The sequence below is a fragment of the Carassius carassius genome, chromosome 16 (assembly GCF_963082965.1).
Source record: "Carassius carassius chromosome 16, fCarCar2.1, whole genome shotgun sequence".
Lineage (NCBI taxonomy): Eukaryota > Metazoa > Chordata > Actinopteri > Cypriniformes > Cyprinidae > Carassius > Carassius carassius.
Genome location: NC_081770.1, coordinates 21,242,379 through 21,264,630, shown reverse-complemented (window position 1 = coordinate 21,264,630; position 22,252 = coordinate 21,242,379). Strand labels below are relative to the sequence as shown.

The 22,252-nt window shown below is 38.5% G+C and overlaps 1 protein-coding gene across 1 annotated transcript in view; it reads right to left on the bottom strand.

Annotated features, from left to right (window-relative positions):
- Positions 1-1,486: 1,486 nt before the first annotated feature.
- Positions 1,487-22,252, bottom strand: part of unc13a (unc-13 homolog A (C. elegans)) — a 44,760-nt gene continuing 23,994 nt past the window's right edge. The window contains exons 21-43 of the mRNA XM_059569518.1: positions 22,028-22,191; positions 21,799-21,952; positions 21,635-21,703; positions 20,698-20,787; positions 20,175-20,309; positions 19,641-19,774; positions 19,470-19,555; positions 18,961-19,087; positions 18,743-18,839; positions 15,398-15,541; positions 15,005-15,082; positions 14,874-14,897; positions 14,688-14,765; positions 14,452-14,540; positions 14,223-14,375; positions 14,019-14,142; positions 9,779-9,835; positions 9,537-9,617; positions 8,541-8,688; positions 7,661-7,717; positions 4,925-5,017; positions 2,217-2,376; positions 1,487-2,125 (exon numbers count right to left, since the gene is read on the bottom strand). Of these exons, the coding sequence (XP_059425501.1) occupies positions 1,837-2,125; positions 2,217-2,376; positions 4,925-5,017; positions 7,661-7,717; positions 8,541-8,688; positions 9,537-9,617; positions 9,779-9,835; positions 14,019-14,142; positions 14,223-14,375; positions 14,452-14,540; positions 14,688-14,765; positions 14,874-14,897; positions 15,005-15,082; positions 15,398-15,541; positions 18,743-18,839; positions 18,961-19,087; positions 19,470-19,555; positions 19,641-19,774; positions 20,175-20,309; positions 20,698-20,787; positions 21,635-21,703; positions 21,799-21,952; positions 22,028-22,191 (2,631 nt within the window). The 3' untranslated portion in view covers positions 1,487-1,836. The remainder of the gene's footprint in view (positions 2,126-2,216; positions 2,377-4,924; positions 5,018-7,660; positions 7,718-8,540; positions 8,689-9,536; positions 9,618-9,778; positions 9,836-14,018; positions 14,143-14,222; positions 14,376-14,451; positions 14,541-14,687; positions 14,766-14,873; positions 14,898-15,004; positions 15,083-15,397; positions 15,542-18,742; positions 18,840-18,960; positions 19,088-19,469; positions 19,556-19,640; positions 19,775-20,174; positions 20,310-20,697; positions 20,788-21,634; positions 21,704-21,798; positions 21,953-22,027; positions 22,192-22,252) is intronic.

Sequence of the window (22,252 nt, the reverse complement as noted above, 5' to 3'; positions counted from 1 at the left end):
ACTGGATGAACCACACGGGCACTCGTACTCAGATCGGAAAACACACAAAAGACAGGACAGAGGTGGCCCTGTGATTGAATCTAGATGTGCAAAGCATCTAAGTACCATAAGTACAATAAGTAGAATTTGTAGGATTTCCTGCGAGTGGCGCCCCCTTAAAAATAATTTCATACATTTTCTTACGGCTGGAAAAAGCAACCACTCTGCTTTCAGAGGTGTGTTTGGTTGTAGGTCTGTTTTTCGTCACTTACTTGTGCTTCTAAATGATTGCATAACATTAAAGTCTGACCCATAAGGGGTTTTGGTCCCAATAAGGGCTGAACTGGACAAAGTGGACAAACGGGACCCTGACATTAAGGTACCCTTCAAAGGGTGCAGGAATGATTGACAAAAGGTTTACATGCCTTAATCTGTTTTTTTTTTTCACAGATGCATTAAAAAAAATCTGAATATAAATATAGATTTAATATAACTACTATAATATAGTATATAATATATACTTTATTAGGTACACCTTGCTAGTACCGGTTTGGCCCCACTTTTGCCTTCAGAACTGCTTGAATTCTTCGTGGCATTGATTTAACAAGGTGTTGGAAACATTCTTCAGAGATTTTGGTCTATATGGACATGATAGCATCACACAGTTGCTGCAGATTTGTCGGCTGACATCCATGATGTGAATCTCCCGTTCCAGCACATCCCAAAGCTGCTCTACTGGATTGAGATCTGGTGACTGTGGAGGAAGTGATGTCATCATTGTCATGTTCAAGAAACCAGTCTGAGATGATTTGAGCTTTGTGACATGGTGCATTATCCTGCTGGAAGTAGCCATCAGAAGATGGGTACACTGTAGTCATAAAGGAATGGAAATGGTCAGAAACAATACTCAGGTAGTCTGTGGCATTTAAACAATGCTCAGTTGGTACTAAGGGGCCCAAAGTGTGCCAAGAAAATACCCCCCACACCATTACACCTGCACCAGCTTGAACCGCTGAGACAAGGCAGGATGCTTTCATGTTCTTTACGCCAAATTCTGACTCTACCATCTGAATGTCGCAGCAGAAATCAAGACTCATCAGATGTTTTTCCAATCTTCTATTGTCCAATTTTGGTGAGCCTGTGTGAATTGTAGCCTCTGTTTCCTGTTCTTAGCTGACAGGAGCGGCTCCTGGTGTAGTCTTCTGCTGCTGTAGTCCATCTGCTTCAGGGTTCGATGTGTTGTTCGTTAAGAGATTGTATTCGTCATACTCTGGTTGTAACGAGTGGTTATTTGAGTTACTGTTGCCTTTCTATCATCTCTAACCAGTCGGCCCATTCTCCTCTGACCTCTGACATCAACAAGGCATTTTCATCCACATAACTGCTGCTCACTGGATATTTTCTCTTTTTTGGAACATGTGCCATGTTATCGGCTGATTAGCAATTTGTGTTACCAAGCAATTGAACAGGTGTACCTAATAAAGTGTCCGGTGAGTGTGTGTATGTATATATATATATATATAAATGTTTTTCGGAATAAATCGATAAATATGTGTTGTACCTTCTGGCAGGTTTTTGTCTTGAAATATGAAAAATCAAAGACATCACAAACATCAAGTATTTAAGAGATACAATATCCTGTGCTTGTTAAACAAGCCCTTCCTGGCAATTCTAATGGCAGTGCACTGAATACAAATATATAACTGCTTTGAGACGTAAACTATTGGTCATTAAAGTGAAGAACCAAGATAAATAGGTCTTGTGTATTTTTTTTTTCTATGTGCTAGTGCAACAACTGAACATCAGGGGGCAGTGTTTACACCAAAGTTATCACGCCTCACTAGCTTCTTCCTGGTCTTAGCTCCGCCCCTCCTCAGCAGAGCGCTGGTCGGATTTAAGCTTGACGAATTCTTTCGCGACGTCGTCGTTGTTGCGCTGGGACAGGATTCGTAGTACGGTCAGGCCGGTTTCGTCCATGTGAATGCGTTTACCTAGCGGTAACCAGCATGCTACGCTACCCCGCGGTGCTACGTCCTTCAGCTGCAGTACTGCCATGCCAACGGTGCGGTCCTCTCGTGCAAAGCAGTAGTCTTTCACGCACACCTGCAGCTCGTAGCACTCCGGACCCACTTCGTTACTCAGTGTGCTTTGAAAAAGAAGCAGGATTAGGTTTTATTCAGGAAATGTTGCATAAAATGTGGTATGCAGAAACTAAAATGCAAGTGCATGTCACTCACAATGTAAAGGTCTCATTGTATTTGGGAGCCCAGCTGTTGTTCTTGGACTTGGTGGCATACTTTCTTTTCTTATCACTGAGATGGGGGCCAATGATGTAGACCTCCACGAAGGGCCGGAAAATTCCAGAAGTCTGCCACCGTAGGTCATTCGCAGCCACCACTAAGAGAAAATTACATCGAGTTGTTCAATTTTATTAAACTTCCCTTGACTTGCATCCCATTACGCTGCAGAAATGAAGCTACCTGAGAGACCATTTGGGGTTCCTTAGACCACCATTCTATAAAAACCATCCATTCTCAGAAGAAAATGCAAAAACACGGTACATTTAGAGGTACAAAAGCTTGTCACTGGGACAGTACCCCCAATAAGCTTCAAACCAGAACCTTAAGAGTACATATTATGACCTTATATTTAGAGGGAGATAAGATCTCCAAGCTTGCTCCTGAGGAGCTACTATCCTGCAGACTTCAGTTCCAACCTTGCTTCAATTAATAATTAACCCTGAATACCTTAATTAGCTGATGCAGGTGTGTGTGTGTATATATATATATATATATATATATATATATATATATATATATATATATATAAGAATGAATTATAATAAATGTACATTGTCTATATCCCTACATCGGCCCAGATGAATGGACCTTGTGGCGCGGCCCACTTGAGTCAAACATTCAAATTAATTTAGCATGCTCTGGCTCACTGCAGCAGTTCAAAAGTATTTGTCAATATCAAAATGTTTGAAACGGCCAATGAAATCAAAGGCGGCGGGATTTAATGTTCATGGAGCTGAGCTGTGCACCACTTGAAAGTGAGCTGACGAGGTAAGATGTAAGTAGCTAAACATGATGATACAATTCAGCAATATTTGTCAACTGTTTACAATAAAAAAAAATTGATAAACGATAATTTTTTTAGGGATGCAAACTATTGGCCTTTTCAAATTTCTTAATCTAATTTACATTATTCCTCACAATATAAGATAAGAGTGAATATTTGTAAATGTCTGTCCAGACTTTCTTCTGTTATTTCACGTCTGAGAAAATGTGTACAAAATATCAAATCTGAAGACTTTCGCTTTCAAGTGCCATGATTAGGAAAGTGATATGTAGGCCTGATAACCTAATAAAAATATAATTTGCTATTTAGATCACATGCGTTATTTTATATACACCCTGACAATCAAATGTTTGAAATAAGACTTTTTCTTTATTTATTTATTCATTTATTTATTAAAAGAAGGCTGAATTTATTTGTTAAAAATTATTTGTGATCAGTTATTACTAATGGTTCTTGCTATTATCAATACTGAAAGTATTTGTATTTCAGGATTATATGATGAATACAAAGTTACAGAACAGCATTCATAAAATAACTTCATTTTTTATCAATTTAATGAAACCTTGTTGAATAAAACTTAATTTTATATATTTTTAAACTTACCCCAGACTGAATAGTCTAAAAATGTATCACATTTTCCAACCAGCACAACTGTTTTTAATTATCATTGATAATTATCAGAAATGTTTCTTAAACAGCGAATTAGTATATTCAAATGATTTCTGAAGGACAAATAGAAAGTCACCATAATAACAGTCCACATTCTGCACTACATCCCAAGACTTCTAGAGCAGAACAGAGCATTGGTGTCATGTGGACTTATGTTATGGGAGGCATTTACCTTTAGTGATATTAAATTGTCCCTGAGATGTGTAAAAATTATTCACAATTATTTACTATTTGTCATATACACCAGGAAAGACCAATTATAATGTAAGAAGTATGCCAGTTATTCATTATTGTTAATGATAAGAATTTCAATTTCACCCTTTGAGAAAGCCAAGTTCTGCAACGAACTTACAAAATGGAACCCGTAAGTAAATGCAAGAACTCTACAGAATGTCAACGAGTCGTCCCATGTTGGAAAGGTTTTGAGGCACTTAACAAGGCCTCCTAGAGGTTTTCCAGAATGTGTCTCCAGTGTGGTGGTCTAAGGAACCAAAGTAGAGCCTTGCAGACATTTTCTTTTTTATATTATAACATTCTTCCCATTACACTGCAAACCATTTGTGGTTATTAAGATCAGCAAACTTGAAGAATCATTGGGGAACCTCTAGGAGGACCACCCTTTAAATTCTCGAAAGAACTTACAAAATGGAACCCATAAGAACATCACTGTCCAATTGCCATTGGTTTTCTAGAGGGTTCTGCCAGTGTTCCATTCTGAGGAACCCTCATGTACCTTTTCATTTTCACATTCCCCCTGCAAAAATTAAGCTACCAAGATTGGCACACAAAGAGAACCTCTAAACCCAGGGTTCTCAACTATGGCCCTTCAGGTCCACTTTCCTGCAGAGTTCAGCTCCAATCCTAATCAAACACACCTGAACAAATTAATCAAGGTCTTCAGGACCGCTAGAGTGTTTCAGGAAGCTGAGTCTCAGGTTAGGTTAGAACTTATCTCTGCAGCAAAGAGTTGAGACATTTTTGAAAAAGGTTCTCAAAAGAACTTACAAGATGTAACCTGAAGATTCTTAGAAGAACCTTAAAGACATCCGGGTTTTAAAGTCATTGAGGCTTCTTCAAAAGAACTCCACCAGTGAGTTTTACCCAACCTGATGCAATTACTTTGTTCAAAATTTACACTCAAGGAGGAATGCAAACAACAGGCTTCAGTTGCACATCAAGAAACAATACGTACCCTTCACTGTGACTTTGTGCTCTCCAGTATTTGGATGAGTGAAGATCTCCACATGGATAGACACCTCTCCAACTGCATCATCAACACCAGTACCTGCAGACAAGACGAGACAAGTCAAGACTCCACAGCTGTCTGACAGGTTACTTTGCATCGGTATGGCTCAAAGGAACTTCTAATAACTTCCTCTATGAATTCAGTTACCGCAGAGTCATACAGAGGCAATGCATGCTTTAAACTGATTGGATGACAAAAACGTTTAAACAGTAATGGTGTTGAACCTGGCTTGAGAGATCATTAATAATATGAAGAGATTTTCAAGGTGGTCTTCTATGTTGGAACACTTCTTAAATACAAATTCAGAGCATATTATTGTATCGATTGAGTTAAAATGTGAATTTCATTTTGCACAGAATTTTGACAGCCGCTAATTTCCACAAGGGCTGATATGCACCATTCAAAAAGCAGTGAGATGAACAAATTTGACTTTACTTAATTGGGGTGATACATTAACGAACTTAAAAAAATCGTATAGCACTGCACAGGATGCAAATAAGCTCTGAAAATGACTGAACAAGTGATCCTTGCAACACATCTCTAATCTGAATTTGTGAGGCTTGTTCAGGCACAAAATTGGGAACACTTTATTCCGCTATCCGTGTACATTGCTAACAGCTTTTTACAGCTAACAAAAAATAGCAAGTTAGCAAACTCATGTCTACATAAACTGTCAACAATCTGCCATGACCTGAAATAATCAATGAAATTAGCTCACAGTACACAGACAACCGAAATAAAGTACTGCCTCACAGGATTCTCTTGCAGCAAAGTGTTTACGATACAAAGAGAAGTGTGTTTCCTCAGATTAGCATGAGTGTACCATCTGTGGTCACACTTCATTTCTGGTGTTTCATGAAGGGTTTATAACCATGATGGGGAGGGGGAGTGCAGTCCTGTTGGTCCAGTCATTCATAGGAAGGAGAAGACAAGGAGAACTTCTGATATTGTCTTTCACTTGGTTTTAAATGCAAGCAGGTACATGCGGAAAACCACATCCATTCCCACACATCTCCATTCATTCACACTCATGGAAAGTGCTGAGTTCTTTGTCCTAAAGTACGGATGATACTCACAAACAAATCTTATGCATTTATGAATTTAAGTTCTTTTTTTTTTTTTTTACATCTTTGATTAATGATGCCTCCAATGAAGTCACATAGCTGAATGTGAATTAAATGGCTAGACCTTTCCACAGAATCTAGGTCAGCTGCAATCAAATAACAATAATAAAAAAAATAGATTCCTTCCTTTCGGCATCTGTTATATGTGTGCGCTTGTCAGAGAAACAGGCTGATAATGCAGAACCATTTGTGCAAGCAGGGATTTGAAAAAGCTTGAACTAACGGTAATGCTGACGCTGTCGACGTAGCGTTTTATGATTACTTCTAACCAAAGAGCATCTGGGTAAATGTCACGAAACCCATCAAGAAATGTCCAGGTCATATTTCACCACAAAAGTCAACAAAACAATAATAAAGTGAGTAAAATAATATATATTTGTGACCCTGGACCTTAAGTAGCTGGGGTGTATTTGTAGCAATAGCCAAAAATGCATTGTATGGGTGAAAATGATCGATTAATCTTTTTTATGCCAAAAATCTTTGGGACATTACTGAAAGATCCATGAAGATATTTTGTCAATTTCCTACTGTAAATATATAAAAACTTAATTTTTGATTAGTAATATGCATTGCTAAGAACGTCTTTTGCACAACTTTAAAGGTGATTTTCTCAATTTTTTGATTTGTTGCCCCCTCATATTTCAGATTTTCAAATGTAGTATTGTAAAGTTGTATCTCGGCTTAAAAAAAAAAAAAAAAAAAAAAAAAATATATATATATATATATATGTATATATATATATATATATATATATATATATATATATATATATATAAATATATAAAAAAAATTATAATTGAGCAAAACAAATATATTTCTAATATTATTTATATATTATTTAGAATATATATGTTATTCATTTGAATATTTTTTGTTCATAACATAACAGTTTTATCCTCAAAGTATGACACAGACTTACTTCCATTCATTAAAACCTTATGTCTCTGAAAATAAAACATCTTTAACCTAATAATCAAATCAAGTAAAATAGACTCGAGCATCTCAAACCTCACTGACCTACACTGACAGAAAGCTCATCACCTGACCTCAGGAACAAACTCTGATTGGCTGAGGGAGGGTTGTCTTGTTAGACTGAGCCTAAGGGAGGGAAACCACGTTGCGAGGGAAGATCGCACTGAGCAGCAGAACAGACCCTGCATGCGGGCAAGCTGAGTCAGTCGAAATTAACATCTACATTAGACGATGTGGTTCAGCGCTCGGAAAGTCACATTTCGTCATGGTCTCTCACTCGCGGCTCGTCATCCGCAGTGCACACATGCACCTCTCACACTGCAGAAGTGTGTGCATTCCTCATTCACTGCCATTCAAAACACACTTCATCCTGGTGTAGCGTCAAGATACATTTCAGACCAATGTATGTGAACATACAGCATGTTCTTCCCAGGTACTCATACATGCAAGGCCCTTTCTGGGGAAACATTTGGGTGGTTGTGGGGCATGCGATTGGCCCGTTGGAATGGGAGGTGCATGATCTGATTTGGGTGGATCACTGATTGGTTCTTTGTCATCAGGAGCACCGGGCCCCACATGAACGTACCCTTCTCTGGGTACACGTCTTCACTATGGGTGAACCTTACCCCCTTCCCTCCATGAACTGGTGAAAAAGAAGGAGGACGCAGAAAAATACAGAGAGAAATTGAGAGCACATAGTGAATGGGATTTGAGAGATGGAAAGAAAGACAGACAAAAAAGAAAGAAAGAACACACAAACTTGCTTTCATATGTGTTTAAATACTTAAATGAAGCAGTGACATTTACCCTAATTACATTTTAAAGGATTATCTATTAAAATGACTCTGCCAGGGGCATCTCAATCTAAAGTGTGTCAGGATTCCCAAAGTGTGTGAGGGAGAGAAGGATAGATGGAGACCAGATTAAGCTAAATAAATAAATAAATATGGAAAAGCTATTTATTTTTAAAGTAAAGAAAACTATATTTTTAAATAATAATTGATATGTTACATATTTAATTATATATAGTCTTATACTGATAAATAGAAAAATGCAACAACAACAAAAAAAAGTCATTATTTTTGTTTTCTTTGCACACAAAATGTATTCTCGTAGCTTCATAAAATTACGGTTGAACCACTGTTGTCACATGAACTATTTTAACAATGTTCTTACTGTCTTTCTGGGTCTCGAACGTTGTAGCTGCATTGCTGTCTAAGCAGGGTCAGAAAGCTCTCGGATTTCATCAAAAATATCGAATTTTGTGTTACGAAGATGAACAAAAAACTTACAGGTTTGAAATGACATAAGGGTTAGTAATTAATGACAGAATTTTCATTTTTGGGTGAACTATCCCTTTAACTGCAAACAATACATTTGGCCTGATGTTCTGCCAAGGTTGAGAATAGGTGTTTGGAACAAGTAATTGATATTTAAATACAGAGAGATGTCTGGAAGAGCCTTGCCTTGTGTATTCTGGGACTGAACAAAGGTCTTGATGAGTTTGTCAGTGGCCTGAGTGTAGAGGGACAGGGCGTAGTGCAGAGACTGCAGATCTGGACTTTTCTCCAGGAACGTCTTCTTCAGCCCCACACCTCCAGCATGGAAGTATTGCTAGGAAACCACAAAACAGGAGAAATTCGGGATGGTCGTGATGCTCAAACAAACAAGAGCAATGCTGTGATAGCACTAGAAAAGCTACGGTTGATTAATTTCATGCTTAATCCCTGGAAACAACCTACGTATGGCTTACCGTATTTTTCGGACTATAAGTAGCACCTGAGTATAAGTCGCATCAGTCCAAAAATATGTCATGATGAGGACAAAAACATATCAGTCGCACTGGACTATAAGTCCCATTCATTTAGAACCAAGAACCAAGAGAAAACATTACCGTCTAACAGCCGCGAGAGGGATCTTAGAGCAGGAGCACTTTGGAGCAGCATAGAGCGCCCTCTCGCGGCTGTAGACGGTAATGTTTTCTCTTGGTTTATGTCAAATTAATTTTAATAAATAGGTCGCACCTGACTATAAGTCGCAGGACCAGCCAAACTATGAAAAAAAGTGGGACTTATATTCCGGAAATAATAATAATAATATGGCTACGTAATACTTATTAAACTGGGATAGAAGGACATTTTTTACATTAAAAAAAATCTAGAATATATTCTCCTCTACATCTCAAGGTACAAAGACAATCCACCGAATGTGGTAAAGGGCAAAAGATTGACTGGAGTGTAAATTGAATATTACAAGGAAGGATAGTGCTATACGTAGTGCAAATTAAACACGTTTATGTAACAGAATGAAAAAAATTTTAACAGAAAGAAATTCATATTCTAGTGTAGAAGAAGGAAACTATTAGAAAAAAGCCACATTTACACTATATTTAACAACCCACTATTGCGTTGTCACAAACCAGTGGACACAGTCTTTACATTGACATTCAGCTCTTTACCCACCTTTATAGTATCCAGTGCTAACTCAATCACTGCACACTGTTTAGGGGACAGTGCCTTTGCCTCTTCACGAACCATGTGCTCCTACAAAAAGGACAACATTTTATAAGAACAAAACACAACGATGATCTTTTTACAATTAAAATTGTTGAGTCAGGTTCATTTAACCCTGAGTTAAATTAGTCCTGGGTTATCTTATGCCACACTTACTTTAAAAATGAAGAGAAATGTGAAAACCTTCATACCTTCAACTTGGAGAGCTGACCGAGTTCCTTAGCTGCATTGAATATAAGTTGAGTGCCCTGGAGGAAGAAGAAGAAAAGAAAAGAAAAAAAAGGAGGAAGTGAGAAAAACAAAAAGACAATTAGTCAGGTCACCAAGTTCAGCAAGGTTGTAGACAGAAATGCCACGTCACAGAGGTCAGAAACAGACAGTTTTAAACGTCAGACACACACTCGCACAATCCCAGCGTGCCCCGCCACCCCCAAACACGCTTGCACACAGCCACGCATCGACACTTTACTGTTTGTGCAACATGAGACGGTAAACTAGCTACATACAGAAGACAGAGACAAGAGTTGAAAGGTTTAGGTAGGTCCACAGCCCGAACAACACCACTCTGGTGATATATCTAGTATCTACGATTGGCCGATACTCTAATTTTTGGATATATCACTAAGTGAATGAGGCTTGTGCACCTTATTATGCCATTATAACATTATTTAAATGTGTACAATGCAGTCCTTCTTGGAAAATTAAACCGTTAGTGTACAGAAATAGTACTGTATTTCTGACATTGCAAAAAGAAACAGTCGTTTAGACCAGCATGGACATCGAAGTCTAAAGCGACTATCATGCATGCATTATTTAACCTGGGATGTCCGAGCACCTGTAATAAACTATGTGAGGATTTGAACGGGCACATAGGTGTGAGTCTATAGGGAAACCCACAACTGCACTGAAAACAAGGGGTAAAAAAAAAAACACTGCTTCCACCAGTTTGTTTCAACAGAGGGACCCAAGTCACACAAAGAAGACATGAGAGAGAGAGAGAGAGAGAGAGACAGGACACATTAAGCTAAATGGGGATTCAGTCCTTACATCACTGTGACAAGCAAGCTTCACCCTGCCCTGTGAAGAAAGGGAAGGTGTGATTAATTTGAGAATTGGACTTGGCGCTCTTTAAAAGGCTGCCCATTATTCAGTAACCATCAGACTAAAAGGCCAATCGCATAATTTCAGTTAGAGGCAAATTATGAAAAAATATATATATATATATTATTAAAAACATGTTTTCAGTTTGTTGTTAAATAAACAGCTCACCCAAAAAAAATAAAAATTCTGCCATTATTTACACACTCTCATTTCGATTTGTACTTGATTAATCGTTTAACCTTGTGTGGAACACAAAAGTAGAGGCTTTACAGAATGTTCACGCTGCTCTTATCTATGTAATGAAAGTGAATAAGGCCCTGGAGCCACAAATATTATATTTAAAAAATGATAATAATAATAAAAAGTGCCATAAATAGTTTGCTTGGACTGAGGAAAAAAAGTATGTATGTATATATATATATATATATATATATATATATATATATATATATATATATATATATATATATATATATATATATATATATATATATATAATTCACTACATAAAGAAACTGATTTAAATAAAATATTGACATTTATTTACTATTTATTTAGTAACAATACAGTGCCTGACCCTGTATAATACTATAGGGAGTAGAAAAAAATCTGTAATATAATAGAAACTAAATATTTTACAATATTACAGTATTAACTTCAAACACTTTAAACTGGTTCTTTATATTCTCTTGTGAAAGGATGGTAATATTTTGGTCCGTGATTTAAAAAAAAGATTGAAATCCCATTGCTTAATTGATGTTGAAACCGATGCAGTGCAGTTTTGGTGAGCCATATTTGAATATACATTAATGATATTTTAAAGCTACGGCAGATGAAAAGAATTTCTATATGGATATGACGACAGACTTTAGATTTTTGGATGAACTATCTCTTTAAAGTCGTTTAAATCCATTCTCTTAATTAATATTTAATTCAGATTTTTGTGTTCTGTGTAATCTAAGGGACTAACTAAACTAGTCAAATATGAAAACTATGAAATCTTTCAAAGCAATTCTAGAAAAAAAAGATATGAAAACATCTTCAAATGGAAGCTAATGGATTGTAACATCACATAAAAAGGCAGAGCAAAAAACAAACAATATGTGCACCGTAAAATGGCAACACAGTTTTTTACAAACAACAAATTAATAGACTACATTGTTAAAAGATTGTTAAAAGAACATTTCTCGAGCCTGAGAATAGGGGGGAAAAGTAAAAATAATGTCCCAGAAAACACATCAGTATGAGACCTCGGGGTTCCATCAGGCCAATCTTGGTACAACAACACGCAAAAACCGATTGACAGAATAATGTCTGCAGAGACTAAAAAAATAGAGGCTCGGGAGTTGAGGTGAAGATCAGACGCAAGCAACAACCCACAGAGGAGAGGTTTCAAACAGGTGACAGAGAAGGGGAGGGTGGACCACCTGAAACCAGTTAACATCACCCAGATATTAGACCCACCACGGCCACTAGACTGGTAGCGAAAGAGCCTCATTTCCAGGAGAATGAGTAGAGGAAGGTGTTGGCAGTCAGACGTGGGGCGGACATAAGATTGGAAGTTTTGCTGGGCCTTGTCCAAGTCAATTAGGAAATGCACCATGCTACAGCCACCTCAGGTATACAGACCACTGAGGTGACCAGGGAAGGAGAGGAAATGGATGAAGAAGAGAAGAAAGAGACAGCGGGAGAAGGAGAGAAAGACAGACGAATGAGGATGCATTGGACAAGAGGAAGGGACTTGGCAGCCACACAGAGCAGAAGGAGGTGGTGGAAAGGGGGTCATCCGGCATGGACGGACTGCGGGACACATAGACGCACAGACAAGAGTGCTCTGGTACTTACTATCATCTGTGGAGGTGGAGCGGGGGGAGAGCGAGAATGTAATAACCAGAGAGAAGGGTCAGTGAAGCTACAAAGAGCCCCACATCAAATCAAAAGAAGCATTAACATTCATTCTACAGGACTGGCTTCAGGCCTGATACGATATTACAAGGTCCCAAGGTCTGTGCTTGGCTGAGGGACTAAAACAAGCCCATTGTGGATGAATAATTCAGCCAAAAATGAAAAATCTCTACCTCGTTGCATTCCAAACCTGTGTGATGTTCTTTCATCCATAAAACACAAAAATATAAATTTTGTTGAATGTTCAAGCTGCTCTTTTCCATACAGTGAAAGTGGATGTGGACCAGGGGATGTCAAAATGGACATAAACGTAAAGTAACATGAATGTATTCCATACGACTTATGCACTATAATTAAAGACTTCTGAAGCAAATTGAGGAACAGTCGAGAATTAAAATTTGCAGTATTGCATATTCAAAGTCGGTGTTTCCAATGAATAAAAACTTTGTTTAATTCATTTCAGAAAGGCAATGTAGGCTTCAAAACTTCAGAATACCTGGAATAAAGTACATAGGTCATATAGGCCACTTTTATAATATTCTTTTTGGAGCATGAAAGCACCTTCATTGTAAGAAAAAGAGCAGCATGAACATGAACTTCCATAGACGGGGCTGCTCCTGGAAGGCCACTGTCCTGTAGAGTTTAGCGCCAAACCACACACCTGAACCAGCTAATCGAGGTTTTCAGGATTTGCAGAAATGTATTTTCTGGGACAAATGGAGCTTAACTCTGCAGGACGTTGACCCAACAGGACAAAGACTGGACAAAAGTGAATTCATAGATGCAAGAAAGTCAAACTGGTTTGGAACGAGGGTGATTTACATGAGAGGATTTACATTTTGTGTGAATTACTACTTAAATTTTTGGCTTTTAGCAGTAAGCATAACAAATGGTTAACTAAGCCAATAGGGATATGTCTCCGGTTCAAATGTACAGTCGTTGAAAGAACTGATGTGGGTCTCTTTTGTCAAAATAAACAAATACAAACAAAAATACACAGTTATATCAAGACAAATTAAAAGCAGTAAGTTGTCTCTGTTCCTGTAGAAATGCTCTCAAAAGTTAACTAGCATTCAAATATATAGAAATACGCTTGAATAAACTTTTTAGTCAAGATTACAGTACATGAAATGTGCAACTGTGTGACTACAGGACCAGAGAGCAGTCTCGAGAGGTGCTTGAATGATATGGTGCACTCCCAATGTTTTTAGAGAGGAAAGATGATGTCTTTTGTGGTGATTTGATTTTTGGAAAGGGACATGTTTTGTTTGGCATGAGGAGATACATTTCCAGTTGTTCAGAGTCTTCATGATCCATAGCAGAAAACACAATTCTGTAAACAATTTTGGCATTTATATAAAATGATTTCTACATGAGGTACGTCTCAAAAGTCTGCTCTTAATTCAATTCTAAACCGTTCATTACCGTTTGGTCAGTCAAAGGTGGCAGAACAATCGTCTTCTCCATTGTGTTCATCACCAGCTTCCAAAGCTCCTTCAGCACTCGCTTCAACACTGTCTTCTCACAGATCTTGGCAAACAGCGTGAGGCTGATGAGGAAAAGGTTAAGAGTGAAGAGAAGGTGTGAAATTTCCCAGAAAGTGTCTAAATCCATTGATTAGCATCTTACTTGCTGTCAAGGAAGTCCATGATGGGCTGGAGGACATTGTCGGCATCCTGTGCCACGCTGCTGCAAGCACTTGCTGGCACGTTTCCTGTCCCCTTCACCTGGCTAAGTATGTCACCCATCTGTTTGACATTTTCTTCAATGTTTGGTTGGAAACTAGTGGGTGGAGAACAGATGTTACTCCAAGAATAGAACAAAAAATCTACTTCTTCCTGATCCCTTGATACCTCACCTGGTGGCAAAGATCCTTGCAAGGTCATCCAAAACATTGTTGAGCTTCACCTGGAGTTCTTTCAAGATGTCGCTAGCTTCAACGTTCAACTGTAAGGCACAAAAATCAAAGGTTAAGATCAAAAGGTCAAGATCAGCAGAACTTGACCAGGTTCTCAGAAGGTTGTAGGTCTTTGCTCAAGAAGCAAACCTAGGCTTTGCTAAGTCATAATATTGGGATATTTGTGGTTCACTTACATCTTTGCCACCCATGGCCTCAAACATCTTCTCAAGCTGTACCCTGAGCTGCTGGATATTATTGATGAGGATGCATGGCTGTGGGAAGCAAAAACACTTTGTTAAAATGCATGAAATTCAACACAAGACTAACTCAAACCATCAAAAAGCTGCAGAGCATATTCTACCCATTTCAGATCAACATACCTTGACAGCGCCATCCTTTGCATTCTAAAATCAATGAAAAAGAGAACACAAACCAAATGAGATAAATTCCGGATATAAGCAACTATTTCAAAAATATAAACCTGATTCCAAAGGGATTTTTAGACTATTACCACTTTCTCCTTGGTGCAGTGGTTTGGAAAATCTCTTGAGATAATATCCGCATAGGACAGCAGAACATTGCTAATGGTCTGTGGGGTAAAGAGAGCATGTTAAAACAAGTCTAATGAAAATGCTAACTATTTCACAGATTGACCATGAAGGTCAATATTAATTTTGCTAAGCTAACATTTCTTCATATGATCCATACTGATCATGCTAACAGAAATCTGCAACCAAAGCTCCCGACCAAAATCTAAGCTAAGCACTTGACATTTACTCACCGATCAAATGTTTTAGTAATTGACAAGCGATATTCTTAAAAGACAGACATAAACTGTCACATTGTGCACTTGGCTAAAACGAACAGATTTACAAAATATGTTAATGGAATGATGACACGGAACCTTGGCAAATCTCTTCATGTAGTGTCCCACGATCTGTGGGTCTGGACACTCCAGCTTCTTAATGATCTCGAAGCTCTGATTAAGCTGCGAGAAGACGTCCACTACCGAACAGGAGAAGAGAGCGTGCTCTGAAGTTTGCTGATACTGGAGGAAAGAAAGTGTTGGATGTGCAAGTCAGAAAAAGGTTTAGAATAGAAAGCACGAGAGACCGCACAAGCAATTTGGGGCCAGACGTCAGGCGTGAGCTCTTTCGTCTGGAAATAATTGGGTCGAGGTGAGACTGTGGCAGGTTCCCAAAGGGGGCTCGGTGAAAGTAATGAACTAAAGAGTGTTCTTATTGGTTCAGGAACATGCTGAGGTGCTCCAGAGGGCACTCATTCATCAAATTTTGACATGTCTGGCTGGGGGCATGAGGTCTGTTGTTACTGTAACTTATTACAGCTGCTCAGCTAAATGGTAAGTATAGCTTTACAGTAAATTTCCAGTTTTGCTTTCAAATTTTCTTAGAGATTCTAGAAATTACTTTTACTAGTATTAAAGCAATAGTCAAACTATATGTAAAAATGAAGTGTTACCAATAAACTAAAGTGTTATCAGTTTCAATAAGACATGTAAAGATATGTTTTTAACTTACTCAATGGTCTTTTAAATATTGAATATAATAATAATAACTAGATCTGTACATTTTCGGAAGAAAATGAGAGAGGTGCTTGCGATGGCAAAACATGGCACTGTGCAGTTACTAGGGTCTTTTTTATCATGTTTTAGTAGTGCTGTCCAGGGCCGTATTAAGAAAGTGTGGTGCCCCTGGGCACTATACATCAAAAGCCCAAATTGTAGCTAAACGTCTAGCGTCCTTGTCCTTCTTTAACTTTCTTTTTGCAAAACCACTCAATAAACGTCTGTCCATTTTGATTCATTTTCTGTAGCCCTTAAAAAAATGACACATTTGCGCGTACTTGTTGTGGACCAACTCAACTCTGACAGATTGGGGACGGAAGGGACGGACTGATAGTGGTCATGTAATCTTCATTTATTTATAATTTATTATTATTGTATTATTATTGTTAAGTTAGTGTTCATAAACGAGTTATGTATGATCTTTCAATAATTTCAAGTTAATAATAAAACAATTTACGAAAATTATTTTTAAAGCTTGTGTCATGTGGTGCCCCCCTAGTTGTTGTGAATGGTTGGTGCCCCTGGGCACTGGCCCAAGTGCCCTTATGGACAATCCGGCTCTGGTGCTGTCAAACGATTAATTGCGATTAATCACATCCAAAATAAAAGTTTTTGTTTATGTAATATATGTATGTGTGCTGTGTTTATTTATTATATATATAGAAATATACACACATACAGTATTTAGGAAATATTTACATGTATATACATTTATATATTTATATTTTAATAATTTTTTTTTTAAATAAAATATAAAATATTTTTCTTAAAGAGTAACTAAACCCTAAACCAACTTTTTTTAGTTAATGATCTGTAAGAATGGGGCTTTATTAGTGCTGTTCATTGATTCGAGTAACTTTTTTGACATTTGAGTATAAAGTGTTTTAATTCTACAATATATGGTGTAAAAACTTGTGAGTGCTGCCCTCTTCAGGTTGAACGGTGGCTACTGCAGTTGATTTTTCCTATTGGATGTTGCAGTGGCAAGTGACGTAAGCGGTGGCAGGTGACGTAAGCGGTTTCCAGCTCACCACGCCCCTTGATACGAGCTACCACGCCCTTGGCAGTATAAAAACATCAAAATCACTGTAGTGAGTCAGGAGCTGGAATTGCGAGTATTGGTAATGACCAGGATTGACTAATATAGCATCTATTTAGCATAGCAATTATATAGTTATTTAGATTAGCTAGCGTAAGTTAGCGTAGATTTATCTGTATTTAGTACAGTGGTCAGGATGGTACGGAGGTGTGTTGCTGGTTGCTACAGCACTGCTGGACTGCATAGTTTACCAGCAGACTTTAAAATTAAGTGCCAGTGGTTGCATGTATTTGGCCTGGAAGACCGCAAGTTCCCGCCTAGAGCTCGAGTGTGCAAACTGCGTTTTACACGGGATTGCTTCTCCAACGCAATGGAGGTGGAAATGGGCTTCTCCACACAGCTCGCGCTGAAAAGCGACGCGGTGCGGGAGGTAAGACCGCAGTTTGAGCCAGCGGCTCGAATTGATATGAACAGACACCTCGACACCCTCCACTTCAGGTAAAAGTGGGGGAGAAAAGTCCTCTACTTCAAATGATCGCTCTGTTGCAAAGCTACTTGCGTCATTACAGTCACTCTCCATTTTAGCGTCTCTGACAGCAGCTGTCAATCAATCCGTCACTGCGAGTCTCAGGATCACGCCGCACTCGCTCAGCCCCGCCCTCGGTTCATCCCCTCTACCTCCGCTGTGATCTGCCCACTTTTCAGCATTTTACAAATATTGTCAGTGGGTGGAGTCAGGCTCTGAGCAGGGGTTTAGTTACACTTTAAATATATACATGCATGTGTTTGTATATATATATATATATATATATATATATATATATATATATACACACATAATAAATATACACAGTACACACTTATATATTATGTAAAGAAAAACTTTTATTTCGGATGCGATTAATCGCGATTAATCATTTGAAAGCACTAATGATTAGTTTGGATTTTTAGCATGTTTAACTAATCGCTATTCAATAATACATTGAAGGTGCCTGATGAAGACCTGAAGGTCGAAATGTTGCTTGATTAAATTCCCCTGGAGCAGTAGTCTTCAGTGTGCAGACTTCACTTCTTTATTTAACTAATCGCTATTACCATACAGCTATTCACTGCTAGCAGGTGTAGCATGCTGAAGTCCTGTGTGGAAACATGAATCAAGTGAGCCAAGCCCCATGTCTATACGATGCTCTGATGCAGAGATATAGTTCTTGCAAAATGGTTGCTAGGGTACTCTGTTTGGTGATACTCTGCAAATGGTGATACTTCAAAGGCTGATTGCCATTATGAATAAGCCATAAACCAACCCCCATGCCTCAGCAACATTCATATTTAGATTGCTAGGTTGCTCAGCAATGGTTATAAGGGCATGGAAAACAGTTGTGCTCAGTTCCTTCGCCATAGTATGTCTATGGGGCAACTTTGGGGGGGCTCTTGCGCCCAGTGGGTACAACTTACACTGCGAGGTATGTTCTTACACAGTTTGCCAGCCTCTTCGAACATAGCGACCCAGGATGTTTCTACAGAATTCGTACTCAGCGATACAACCCGTCATATAAACTATGATAAATATTGCATTGAATGGCCTTGAAGATAAGGAACCAAAAGGTAAGAGATATAAATCTCACCCCATCTTTCTTGTCACGCTCCAGGGCTCCGTGCAAAAAGTCTCGAGACACCTCCTCATTCTCATCCAACCACTGGATGACAAATGGCTCAAACCACCTGCAGAGTAACATCATATCTAAAGGTCTATTATCCATCATACCATGGTCACAGTGTCATTTTGAGTGTGCATGACTCGGATAATACGCGTGCGAGATGAGAAACGTTGGGAGTCACTCACGTGGGATATTCAGGCACCCGGCTCTTGAAGAAAGGCAGGTCTTTGCAGTATTCATTGTAAAGCCACTTTACTTTGAAGTGCAGGTTCATGTAATCAGCACTCTTGCACAGGCGGTTCTTTTCATGCTCTGAAAGCCAGGAGGTGAAGACAAAAGCCCTTCATGAAACAGTTCCAGATATAACAGCACATAATACATCTATGCAGAGTGGAGATCCCCTACTGAATCAGCAGATGAGAAGAACTCCACCACATGTCGACTTTTCACCAAGCGTGAAATTTAAGTGGCTATAAGTGAGAAATCCTGCCACGCTTGTGTTCCTAACTAAAAATCTAACCAAGAAGCAAACTTTTTTTATTTCATCTCATTAGTCAGTCAAGTTATGAGCATTACAGACCTACAGCTGAAACTTTTTAAGGAGGATCTTGAGCCTAAAACTAGTCTACGAAACTAAGAATCAATTGATACAAAGGCTAGATAGATCAAGAAAAGCTTCTTAGCTTCGACTCACCTTCCATTGCATACTTCATATCTTGGGCAAACAGGTTCCACATAACCTCTGCGCTGATCTTTCCAACATTGAGCTCCTGCGGAAACCTGTGTGGACCAAAATACATAATATTAAGACCCTCAAAAGGTTTATGAATGTACATTTTGTGCAATAAAATGGTGCCGGACTCACTGGTTAAGACAGGGGGTGTAGGAGTTCTTGTCCTCTTCAATAATTGAAACAATGAGGGTGATTAGCTTAGACCAGAAGTCTAGATTCTTGATACTTGGACCTTGTTCCTCTGGAGGAACCTCACCTTTTTTGTTCTGCACAAAAGGAATTCATTTTGAAATGATAGCTTGAAGCATGTTATGGCTTTTCATAATCTGCCAACCTCTGGAAGAAATTACCCCACTAAGGCGCACAGCAGGAATGTCTTATTTCAGCCAGCAAACAAACAAACAAAAATATGCCAACCACTCCAGGGGAACACGATATATAACAAACCTGCAAAGCTTTGCAGCAAAATATAGTAAGTAGCCCAGGGTTAGATGTTTAATTCAACAGGAAGCGTGTTTAATATTTATGAGGGAAGCCTGTAACATCTTCAAAGCAGCATAAACAAAAGCAGCAAGATGAACTGCTCTGATAAAATGACTTGGATGCTCCCATGGCAAAGAGCTTTGGGGCTGAACAGGGTCTCTGGTCCAGGAAGTGTCGACTTACCGGGTCTGTTTGGTATTCTCGACTATACAGCTCGTGGCAGTTGTTGAAAATGTATTCATAGGTAGAGTTGAGGCAAGCCTTCACACAGTCCTTCACTACCTGGCTGGCACGAGGAGGACTCTGGAGCTCTTGGACCTGGAGAAAAAAGTTAATGGTCCATTCAGATGGATAAATTGGTCGATATGAATGATTGCATAGAAAACCGTATGCAAAATGAGGTGGTCTAAAAAGAGAAAGAATCATTCAGAAATTATAGAAAAAACTAAAACTGTAGTACAACACCATGTGGAAAATAAAACTGCAAAAGAATATGAAAAAAAAAAGAAAAAAAAATTACACAAAAAAAGAAAATTTTATTAAAATGACAACTGTAGAAAAATAATAAAAAGAAAAACGCAAAGCAAAGAAAACTGTAGGAAAATGGTACGAAACAAGAAAATATTCCAAAAAAAGAAAAAAGAAAATCACACAGAAAGGAAACTAATAAAACTATATAAAAAATTGTTGTGGATTCCCAACTAACCTTCATCCTGAAGAATGTGATACTGGTTAGTAGGTCCACAGTAGACTTGAGGTCCTGCAGTCTCTCTGGACTGCTAGCTGGGAAATTATTCTAAACACACACAAGAAAGGGTGTCTCTTTGTCATCAATACTCATTTCTTCCTCAGATATTTCAGACATTTCAATACAACTTAAAGGTTCAGGTTGTAGGACCTGCCTCTAGAGGGCGCATTACCAATCAATAACAATCGCGTGGTTTGATGACTCTAAGAGGGAGCGTGGAATAATTTGTTGTCTTCTACTCAACCGCTGACGGCCATCAATCAGACGGAAAGATAAATCATGGATTCAACGCGAGTTCAACGATTTGCGCGAGTAGATTACATACAAAGTCAATGAAAAGACGCGATCAGACTATGGTTCAGATGCGTCCTCGCTCGGGTCTAGAGACGCAATGCCCCACATTTGGCGTGTATGCCCCATAATACTAATCTTGTTGATCGTTATAATAGCATACGTTTTCTGTAAAGATACTAATCAAAACAACTCACCTGTCGAGTAAAACAAGCGAGATCGGCATCTCTTTCTAGTTGAAGTTTGTCGTGAAGCTACTTCCGCATTTGTCAACGACACTGTTGTCGTCATGTGGTTTCTATGTCTCATGATTTTCTCATGATTTACAAGTAGTTGAAAACATTATAGATATTGTTAGTAATCAGCTGGACAAAATATATAACACTAGCCTAGTGGTTTTTGGATATTTTACTGCAAATATCTTACAAATTGTACCTTTAAAGCTTTTATATGAAATCACATCAAACATCTGATTTGTCTGATTCAATGAACCCACCTGCAGGTGAACACCACACTAACCATTTACCTTTAGTTAAGAAAGATCCTTTATTCAGAAACAAGAAAAGGTGTGACTACTCAAGGAAACTCCAAAAAGTCACAATACCCTGTACATAGAGAGGTCAATCCTCAGGGAGTTGTGAAGCTGGTCCAGAAGCTTGACAAATCGTTCTTTCTACAAAGAACAAACACGAAACCATCCCAAATTATCAGTACAAACACTTCAATGCTGAAATCTTCCTTTTCGGTATGGCTGGATGAAGCACTCACCCCAAAGTTGGAGGCAGCGAAACGGTCAGAGGCAGACACATTGTTGGTGGCCTGGGTTGTGTGAGCGTAGTAAGCGTTGATGTTGGCCAGTAGGGTGCTCATGACCGCAGGCACTCCAGGACACATGTACTTTGATGACAAACAGGCGAAATGTCTAGAAAGAACAAAAAGTACATAAGCAAACAGCTAAAATGTCAATGGCAAAACTTTTAGAAGAAAAGATTCATACGTCATGGCTTGATAAATGGACTCCACTCCGTAACGCATGGCAAACTCATCTACGATTTCTTGAGGCGTCTCTTCAAAGTAAACCTTCCATGCATCATCACCCTTGGCATCTGGAATCTTCACCACCCCATTATTCTGGATGTCCGTTAGATAGTGGAAAAGGTTCTATGGAGAGATGGAAAGAGGATCAATTCGCTAAGGACTAATTTGATACTATGGACTTAAG